General features: G+C 49.9%; 1 protein-coding gene across 1 annotated transcript in view; it reads right to left on the bottom strand.

Annotated features, from left to right (window-relative positions):
- Positions 1-10,816, bottom strand: part of RBM19 (RNA binding motif protein 19) — a 141,322-nt gene that overhangs the window by 120,751 nt on the left and 9,755 nt on the right. Inside the window, exons 7-13 of the mRNA XM_017543392.2 lie at positions 9,354-9,434; positions 6,656-6,734; positions 4,266-4,337; positions 3,081-3,284; positions 1,593-1,723; positions 639-760; positions 119-215 (exon numbers count right to left, since the gene is read on the bottom strand). Coding sequence (XP_017398881.1) covers positions 119-215; positions 639-760; positions 1,593-1,723; positions 3,081-3,284; positions 4,266-4,337; positions 6,656-6,734; positions 9,354-9,434 — 786 coding nt within the window. The remainder of the gene's footprint in view (positions 1-118; positions 216-638; positions 761-1,592; positions 1,724-3,080; positions 3,285-4,265; positions 4,338-6,655; positions 6,735-9,353; positions 9,435-10,816) is intronic.

Raw genomic sequence — 10,816 nt, forward strand, 5'->3', positions numbered from 1 at the left:
AAGAGGAGAGCCCCAGGGACCCCAGCCTCACAGCCAACAGCAGCATAACATGCCTCCTGCTCTTTCTCCCCTTCAGTTTGGCCCGGATCCCAGAGAGGACTGGTTGGCCTTTACTCACGTGGTCAAAAACTTGACTCTTGGTGGCACTGTACTTCTGTGTGATGGCATCGGCCACGGCATTCGGCCCCATGAATAACGTATTCCAGTTGTGAGAGCTGAGAGGCAGAGGCGGAACAAGGAGATCAGACTAAATGAGGGGAACTCGCTCTCAAACACGAAACCTGTTAAGAAATGGGCTCCTAGGCCTGTCTATATCCCCCGATTTCCCTACCATGGGCTACGTATACGGGGCCTGAAGAAGAGAGGGATGACGGCAGGGACCACCCCTAACATTAGCCCAGCGCTTCATCTGTGTCAGGAACTAAGCACTTCACATACATTCACTCACTTAAGCCTTACAGCACCACAAACGTAAGGCACTACTGTTAATCTCCCATTTTACAGATGAGAACACTGAAGACTGGTAAGGTATGAACCAAACCCATCAGGAGTCAGAAGACCCAGGAGGCTTAGAAATGGCAAGGTGAAGGTGGCAGAGGATTGGGTTGGGGCTCAGTGGCTTCAGGGGCACTGAGGACCTGGCACTGTTGGCTTTGTCCTGGGCCTCCTTCTTCTTCTTGTAGGATGACAATCCCAGGGCACTGGCATCTTCGCTGGTTTCCTTCTTGATGGTAGACGGTAGCACATGGAGCATTCTGCCCTGGATGGGGATGACGGGAAGGGAGTAAACAGCAGTCCTGCCTGCCAGCCCTGCTTCCTGCCAGAGGATGTTGGCGTCTGCCACGTGTAAGCTGGTCAGTACTAAAACTGTGACCAGAGGGTGGGAGGTCAGGTAGAACGAGGCAACTCTCTTCCCACCCGACAGGTACCCCATGTTGTGAGGGGGCCATCTGACACAGCTACACACATGAATCTTTGATCAGTTTATAAACCGCACCCGCAGCCCTCTCCCTGCCCTGCCACCCTGCATCGCCCCGTCCCTGCACAGGTGAGTGAGAATGTGAGCTCGATGCTGGCACAGCCAGGTCTGGCCTGATGACCACAGGAAGGTCAAGAAATCATGAACGAATGAGAAAAGGAAAAGGGTGATGGTGAGGTAGCCTGAGGCTTAGGGATGGATGCTATGTATATTACTTGGTAAAACTGAGAAAAGAGAAGTTTCTTATATTCCACTGCGGCCATTTTAATATGCCCCTATCAAAAAATTCCCTTCTTCTTACTCCTCTTCCAAGGTGGTATCTATAGAGATGAAGAGCAAATTCATCCGTTCAAGGAATATTTTTTCAGTGCCTGCTCTGTGCCAGACACAGGTGTAGGTGCCACAAATCAGTGACAAGAACAGATCAGACCCCACCGTCATGTGACTTCTGACCTTCTAGTGGCTTGTGTGAGGCGGTGACTTAGCATGCCACTGCACGTCTTCTTAGCCTCACAAAGGGGACGGCCGTGTCTACATACACAGACACACACACACAGTCTTTCCCTACCACGTGAGCCCTGCAGCCTCCTGGCCAGCCCAGGAGGGGCCTCACCTGGAATACCTGCCCGTCCACCTCCGAGTAGGCCTTCACGGCGTGCTCAGGGAACATGAAGGTGACGAATGCAAAACCCTTGGGTTTCTTGGTCAGGCTGTCGATGGGGTAGTGGAGCTCAGACAGGGGACCTGAGGACAGGAGAAGTGTTGGTCTCTGGTGGGCTGGGGGCACTTGGCCCCAGGGAAGAATGTGGTGAGCACCAGCTGTGCGCCAACCTCACAGGTCACAGGTGTCATTTCCAGTCCCCTCCGTGTGTCTATCCTAAGAGCAACAATACCTGGGCTGGAGCTCAGCACCACCACCTACCACATGTGCAGCCTGCCTTGGGCAAATGGGCCTCCTCATGCCTCATTTTCATGAGGCACAACAGTACCTAGCGTATAGGCAGCTACACAGGTTAAATGCGTTAATGCAAGCATAGTGCATGAAATGGTGCCTGCTACAGTTAGTACCAAAGAAGTGTCTTCCGTGATGACAGCATCATGCTCCGATTAAAGCACACCCTTTCCACATGGGTTTCCACTCTGAACACCAGCGTCTGACCACGTCCCCTCTCTGGGTCTTTCCTTCCCAAATGGACATTTGCAGTGTATCGATGAATGCTTCTCCCACTCAGCCCAGCCAAGCGGTGTAAGCCAGGACGCCAGCTGGTGTGGAAGGATTTGGTGAGCAGAATGGTGAATGGAGCAGACGGTTCCACTGGGGGCAGGCCCCAGGCTTGGAGGTCAGCCCTTTTGCTGATGGCAGGCCCCACTCAGGGCATCCTTGTCCTGACAACGGGACCCACATCAGGTGTCCAACCTACACCTCTGATCCCGCAACCTACAGCTGGCCTCTGCAGAGACACAGGGAGACACTATGGGGATCTCAAAGGTGTCAAGACCTCCCCTCACCCTGAACCCTCCCTTTCTGCCCTTCAACAATGCTAACTCTACAAACACACATAGCCTGTCGTGGCCAAGCTGGACTATGGGGCTTCAATCCCATGGCCTGACAAATAACAGCAACACCACCACTAATCTGGACATTATCAAATCTATCTGGTGCTCAGCTTGGATAAGAAGACTTTACAGAATTAGGGGTTGAGCTATGGAGGAACACCATGTAGGTATATTCGTCAGGCATAACCTGTAGTTTCTCAATTCCAATACTGAGTGGCAAGAGTTTGGACAGCAAGGGACTATCTCAAAAAAGCCATCCAAATCGCTCCAATTCTGAATTTGGAGAAGTTACAGAGTTCAGACAGCAAAAGATGCCAGTGATGCTATTAATACCTTTTACTTCCTGCCCTGCAAATCCCTGCATTCATCATGTCATTGAACCCACACAGCAGCTCAGGGGTAGTTGGTCCCATTTTACAGATGAGAAAACTGAGGCAAGAGATGTGGTGTTGTGTGCACACTGAGACTCGAACCCAGGAGGTCAGAGTCTGAACCCGGCTCTCATAGCCACTGGGTACCCACAGCCCCAAGGCCACGCCCCTACCGTATTTGGAGAAGAGCTTCTCCAGGTCCTCCTCGGTGCTGGTGTAGGGCAGGTTCCGTACAAAGAGCCTTCCGGACTCGGCCAGGTCCTCCTCCTCTTCGTTCTCCCCGAGCATCCGGCCTTGCCAGGATTTGGCGCTATTCTTTGGTGGACCCTTGGTGGTGGGGACGTTCTTCTCCCTGAACACCTCAATGTAGCGCCCACCTGCATGAGGAGGAGTCAGGGCTCCGGGTGAACCTGGAGCTTGCCAGAGACTCCTTGCTGGTGACTCCAAACTCTTCTCTGCTGCCTTCCAGACAACACGATCAAGGTGGCAGATGACAGCGCCCAACACCTGCCCTATCACCTGGGCATAGGCCAACACCAGGCCTGAACCCAAAATTCACTCACTCTGCCAGATCCACTTCAGCCCTGCAGGGAGCCTGCCTGGGTTATCCCAAACCACAGTAATGCATTCTCTAAAGTCGGGAGTGTACTCTCTGGCACTGCTTGCTGTTCTGCCTTGGGAAGGGTCTTAGGTGACAGCCCAGCCCTGGGTACCTACCTGCTGATGATTTGTTGGCACGCACAGCCCCTGTGCCCGATTAGGGCGCTATTGTCACTGTATCCTGCACAGGCACTATTAGCTGCTCAATAAATACCCACCTCTTGACTTGCTAACAAGATTCCCAAGGCTCCCCATCTTCTCTAACACAACTCATGCCTTCACTGGGAGGTGATACCTGGATTCAAATCACTTGTCTTGGCCAGGGATTGGTCAAAGATTGCACCCCTGGGTATTACTCAGAAGACCTCCCAATTCTAGGGAATTTGCGCATGCTGTTCCCTCTACTGAACGTCCTGCCCATAGAACCAGAGCCTGCTTCCTCAACTGCAGACTTGTGTTCCAATGTCGCCCCTCAGTGTGGCCAAAGGAGACAGCCAAGCTTCCTCCAATCCCTGCCTGCTCGGTGTTTTCCTGTAGCATAAATCACACATTTAATCACACGTGTCTCCCTGCTAAGTCAGTTTACTCTGTCAGCTCCAGAAGGGCAGGGATCTAGGTATGTTTGCTCCACGCCATGTCCCCAGTGTCTAGAACAGTGCCTGCTGAGAGTCAGCACTCAAGGAGAACGTGGAAAGGAAAGGAAGGAATGAAGACGGGCCCCGCAGCACAGGGCTGGCTCGTGGCCAGGGCTTCCTTACCCATGTACTCCCGGTTGCATTTCAGCGCTTTCTTCACTTCCTCTTCGTTGCTGAAATCCACAAAGATGTACCCTGACAGAGGACAATGACAGAGCTAAAATCTGAAGGCCTCACAGACACTTACGGGGGTCCCCAGAGGAACACGATACTGTGCTAGGAGCAGAAAGTGAGGGAGAAACCTCTATCTTGGCCAAATCTCCAAAATACAAAGGATCTCCCTCTCTCTCTCCCACTCGCAGCCACATTTCCCTTTGCGGGGAGCATCCAGACCCGAGCCCGGTGTTGTGGATGAGGATGCTGAACACCAGGGGTCGGAGAACAGGGGGCCTTTCTGTCTCCCTCCAAGCCTCACCCCACCCCTGACTGGCACCTGTTCCATGCCATTCTCTGGAGAAGGGCCCATGACTGCAGCATGAGGCCCCGTCTAGGCACTGGAAGCACCATCTCTACGCCCACTCTGCTCCTGGGTGCCTGAGGCCTTGACTTGCACAAACATAAGCGAATGGGGAGTCTTTCCTGTAGCACAAGAGGCTCCGCTTCCTGACCTCATTGGGCTTCAACGCTGTGAGGCAACAAGGTGAGGACCGTTCCCCTGTTTTTCTGGAGCAGTAAAGAAATACTCCCAGGGGCACACAGCTACTAGCTGGCAATGTCTAGTATTTGGTCCAAAGCCCTGGGATTTTCTGCCTTTCATCACAAGGCTGTTTAGACTCTTTCTGTGACTCCTCTGTGCCCTCCTTTCCTATATCCAGGCACCTCGTCCATCCATAAACATCTTGCACCCTTCTACCTCCTCCTCTCCATGGCCACACCCTGGGCCCGCTGACCACTGATCCTCCCTTAAAGGATGGCAAATGCCCAGCTTCAGGGCCTGTTCTTCACCAGCCAGGGACCATCCTAAATCTGATCACTGCTCCCCGGCCCGGCCCGTTCTAAGCTCCTCGGGGCCCCTGCATCCAGACTGAAGCCCACAATCTTTTTTTTTTTTTTTTTGAGATTGGGTCTTGCTATGTTGTCCAGGCTGGACTTGAACTCCTAGGCTCAAGTAATCCTCCCACTTCAGCCTTCTGAGTAGCTGGGACTCACACAATCTTCAATGAAGCTCCTAAGCTTAAGGGGCCTGGCCTGCCTCCTCCCCAGCTCTCCTGCAGGGGACATTCTGCTGCTTTTCAACATTTCATGCTTGGATGCCAGCTCTCCCCAACTCCAGGGCCTCCAATATGGTTTTCTCTCAGCCCTGACAACTCAGATATGCTTCTTGTTCCCTCTGGTCCCTGAAGTGTCATAAAAGCAAGGGTAATACCGCCGCCACCACCACCAGCATGAATATTAACAGCAGCTTTCACGAAGGGTGCAACAGGGGCTTAGCACTGCTCTAAATGCTGTACATGTGGCCATTCATGCAACTTGGCAAGACAGATTTACGTAACTGCAGAGAAAAAAAAAAAACTGAGGCTAAGTCCCTTCTCCAAGGTCTTAGGGCTCCTACCTGAGATACCTGGACAGGGCCCTTTACCCTGACTTCACCCTGCCCCGTAATCAGTCTGCAAGGAGAGGGATGGTCGGCTGAATGGATCAGCCGGGTAAGTGGAGCTTTTGTGGTAAGAGAGAGTTGGAGAAGAAATGCAGAAACAGGACAGTGATGAGACCACCCCTCAAGCACACCTGCTTCCCCAGATCTCAGCCGAGGTAGCTCTCAACTGCTCTGCCCAGGCCAGTGTCTTCTTGCCAAAGACAGAGTACACAGCCAGCGGCTTCCAGCCTCCCCACGGCCAGGGGACCTCAGTGTGCTTCTCTGAGAAGCAGCACATCTGCTGCTGCATCTCCTGTAGTCTCTGGGGCTGGCCAGCAAGGAGGAGTAAGCATGGGCAGGTGCCTACCTTCCTGAGCTCGTGCCCACCTTCCCGAGCTCCGACACTGCCTACCGGACACACTGCTCACTTCAGGGAAGCCAAAACCCAGGGCTCTGAAGCCAAGGGAGGTGGCTGGTTGCCCGGAGTGCAAACCTGTAGGGAGGGTGGCCCAGGGCACTACCACACATGCTCAGCAGATCAGAGCCCTGCCCACCAGCAGAGCTGCCTGTGGACTTTGCCCAGCAAACCCCAGGACCAGCTGGCATTTGTTTCAGTGCAATAGGTGAGCCCACCGGGATAGGTGAAGGCTAAGATGAGGAGGGGAAAGATGAGAAACCGGTGAAACCTCCGTCCCTGAACACCAGGCCACCAAAGGTTGCGGCAAGAGATGCAGCCTTGACCTGACCACATCCATAGAACTGAGGACCACAAACAGGAAGAACCACGGGTGCCCTTCAAACTTCTTCCTTATTGTACCCCAACCTTCCATCTTCACTGTCTGTCCCCGTTCCCGCCCAGAAACATCCCAGATCGTACCTGTTTTATTCCCATGAGCGTTTCTCACAATTCGAATGGCCACTGGTTTCAAGGGCGCCAGGAATTCCATAACATTCTTCTGTAACAAGAAGAAAAGGTTTTTCCCTTTACCAACTAAATAATAAAAGTACAACCCAACGAAAATAGATGGGGCAAATTTCTGAATCAGAAAGGATTACAAAGTGTTTCATTCTTTAGTTTTTCTCTTTCCTTAGACATAACTCTCCTCCAACATTAAAATTACCTTGGAAAAAATTTTGAAAAAAACCTGAAGAAATGAGAGTAATATAAATACAAAATAGCAATGTCTCTATCAGCAGTAAAAGAGCAATGTCACTATCAGCATTTTAAGACATGGTTTCCCCTCTAGATAATTTTATATACTTGGGATTAAATCTGGCCTTTTTCACTTCTCATGAAGCTTGGGTATTTGGTTTTTGTGTATTAGTTTTGCAAGTAGCCACCTAGTGGTTTTTGTCTTATTAATTAAAGCATGTGATTTTCTGAATAGTTGGTACTGAAAAAATTCTGACAAAATTACAAGACAACTCAGGGAGTTTAATGAAACCTAAATGCTTGCTACTTTGAAGTTTGATAAGTTGCATTTCAGAAATTTATAAACATATAGAGTAACAGAACAGATAAAGACTTCAAGAGAAAAAAGAGCAAAAGACACGATTGGGCACGTTTTTTTGGGGGGGCGGGGGGGGGAAGAAGTCTCGCTCTGTCGCCCAGGCTGGAGAGCAGTGGCACGATCTCAGCTCACTGCAACCTCCACCTCCTGGTTTCAAGCGATTCTCCTGCCTCAGCCTCCTGAGTAGCTGGGACTACAGGCGTGTGCCACCATGCCCGGCTATGTTTTCTGTATTTTTAGTAGAGATAGGGTTTCACCATGTTAGCCAGGATGGTCTCGATCTCCTAACCCTGTGATCTGCCTGCCTTGGCCTCCCAAACTGCTGAGATGACAGGCACGAGCCACCTAAAAGAGATGACATGCTGGCCAGGCATGGTGGCTCATGCCTGCAATCCCAGCACTACGGGAAACTGAGGCAGGTGGATCACCTGAGGTCAGGAGTTCGAGAGTAGCCTGGCCAACATAAGAGCGAAACTGTCTCAAAAGAAAAATAAAGATATATGTGATCTACAAATGTGAGGATGATCCGTCTTACAAGTAATTTAAAATACAAACTAACATGAGATGCCAACTTGACCTATCACATTGATAAAACATTAATAAGACCCAGGGTTCAGGGAAATGGGCACTTGTAGACTCTGCTAGAGGGAGTATAAATTAGCAAGAGGGCACTGATGTTCTGTGCCAATGCCTTAGAATTATACATGCACATGCCCACACAGATTATCTATCTGGAGCAAAGATCAGCAAACTATGGCCCACAGGTCAAATATCACCATGGTCTGCTTTTGTATGGCTTGCAAGCTAAAAATGATTTTTACATTTTAAAAGGTTATTTATGAAACAACAAAACAAAACAAAACAAAACAAAAAACCCAACGAATGTGTGACAGAGATTATATGGCTTATAAAGCCTAAAATATTTACCATCTGGCCTTTACAGACAAAGTCTGCTCATCCCTAATTGCAAGGAACTGCATTATTATAAAAGCAAAAAAACTGGATGTAACTCCCATGTCCAAATTCAGGGGAGTGAGTAGGCCTATGGAAGTTTACTCTGAGTAAGGAAGAGGATGAGGATTAAAAAAATGCTGCTGTAGCAGAGTATATTCAACATTCAAAGAGGTCCACGACATACCATGATGAGGGGGAGAAAGAGTTTCCAAAGAGTTACCAGTAAATTGCTTCTTAGACATACAAAGACAAAAACATCTAAGACGACGCTGCAGTGAGCTATGATGGCACTACTGTACTACAGCCTGGGCAACAGAGTGAGACCCCGTCTCACAAAAAAAACTGAGAACTAAAACCAAAGGAAAACAAAACAAAAACTGTCTAAGAAGATATACCTAAAATGTATCAGCGGATGTCGCTGGGTGGGACACAGGTGCACTGGCCAGGGCGGCCCCAGTTTGCCTGGGATGGGTGGTTACTGTATCTGCAGTCCTTAGGCCTGCGGTAATTCCACCCACAGCCTGGCACCCCACTGGGGTGGCACCCCTCTCTCAATTTAGTGTAGATGATAATTTAGTAGTCATCCTACTTTTGGGCAGTTTTTTAAATATTCTTTTCATTTAGCTACATGGTTTTGAATCTTCTATAGGGAACTTCCATTACTTCCACGAGGAGTAAAAATTAAACCTGTGTTCACCGCTGTTATAGGCCCAGAGACAGCAAACTACACTCCGCAGGCCAAACCTGGCTCACTGCCTGTTTGCGTAAATAAAGTTCCATTCATTTGTACCTACTTTCTGAGACTGCTTCCTTGCTATAAGAGCAGGGCGAGCAGTCACAAGAGAGACGGTGTTGATCACAAAGCCTTAAATATTTACCGGCTGACCCCCTACGCTTTTCGTTAACAGAGTGTGTGCCCACCCTGGCGTGGGTGAAACCAGAACTCTGTCTTGGTGTAGCCACTTCTGTTTCCTGACCCTGACAATGCCGGAGAGCTTATTTCTCAGCCGTGTTGGCCCCCAATTCCTCCTAGCTCATGTCCTCCACTGACTCTAACACCCCCACGCACCAATGGCTCCTGGTCTCCCCACCCTCGTTCTCAGCACATACCTCTGTGACGTTGAACGGGGCTCCCCGCAGCTTCACGGTGTGGCAGGTGGTGGGTTCCTTCTGGTTTGCTGGTTTTTCTGTCTGCGTGATCAGAAAAACAAACAGATGTGGCCACAGTGACTCATACAGCTGCATATATTGGATATAACTCCCACGTCCAAAGTTAGGGGGCTGAGTAGGCCTATGGAAGTTGATAATTTAGTAGGCATCCCACTTTTGGGCTGTTTTTAAATATTCTTTAATATTCACTGGGACATTTCCATGCCAGAGAAGGTACCTGCTGCCAGGGGGAGCTGGGGACTGCTGGGAAGAATCAATGCCTACTGTGGATGGAGTCTGGCCAGAGGTGTGGCCTATGTGACTCCAAGTCTCCGTGTGCCCCTGAGATGAGCGCTGGAACCACAGCCTGGCAAGGTATGGGCACTCAGACAGGGGCTCTGGGGCCACAAGCGGGGTAGGAATGGGAAGGGGCCCTGAAGAACGGGGATGTCAGTGTCACTATTTAGGGCTATTAGTGCCAGACGCTGAGCTAAGCACTTTAGAGATGCCACTGACCTATTAAATCTTTACAACAATCCCATGGAGACTATGGGTTCAGGGTCTTTTTTTCCCACAATTCCAGAATACCAAACAGCTCTGAAAAACCTATGTTTCTGTTAACTTTCATGGCAACAAAACCTGCCCTGACTTGAATGCACTTCCTAGCAAAGCCTGCCCTGAGTGGATATGAGCCCATTTATAGCTTATGTTGATCCACACAGCGCAAGCAGTCATTTCTGGCTGTACTGCAGAAACGGGACTGCACTTGATGATGGGGTGCTACCTTTTATCCTCCGTATTTAGTAACAAGGTAGGCAGAGGGGAGTGAGCCTGCTTGGGGTATTGCATTCCAAAGGGTTTGCTTCCTGAAATCTGAAGATTCCAGAATTCCAGCATATACTTAGGCACAGGGTCAGAAACCAGAGGCAGGGAGCAGTGCCACCATGACCGTCTTTTTATGGATGAAACTTAGAGGCTGAAGGAAGTAAAGTATCTCACCCAAGGTCCAACAGCTACTAAATTTTGGAACTAGGAATTGAGCTCATAATTCTGACTTCTCCACATTCTACCACCTCTCTGAAATATACATTTTTTGGGGGGGAAAAGAAAAAGGACAGGGTGCATAACTAGAAGAGACAGAAAATAAAAGGAGGGAGGAAGAAGAAAAGGAAAAGAGGAAAGAAAAGAGGATAAAGCCTGCTTTCATCTCATTTGAAAATTCAGGGCTGGGGCCAGGTGCAGTAGCTTACACCTATAATTCCCACAATCTAGGAGGCTGAGGCAGGTGGATCACTTGAGGCCGGGAGCTCGAGATCAGCCTGGCCAACATGGTGAAACCCTATCTGTACTAAAAATACAAAAATTAGCCGGGCGTGGTGGTGCACACCTATAATCCCAGCTACTTGGGAGGCTGAGGCACGAGA

Source organism: Cebus imitator, unplaced genomic scaffold, assembly GCF_001604975.1.
Source record: "Cebus imitator isolate Cc_AM_T3 unplaced genomic scaffold, Cebus_imitator-1.0 Scaffold8, whole genome shotgun sequence".
NCBI lineage: Eukaryota > Metazoa > Chordata > Mammalia > Primates > Cebidae > Cebus > Cebus imitator.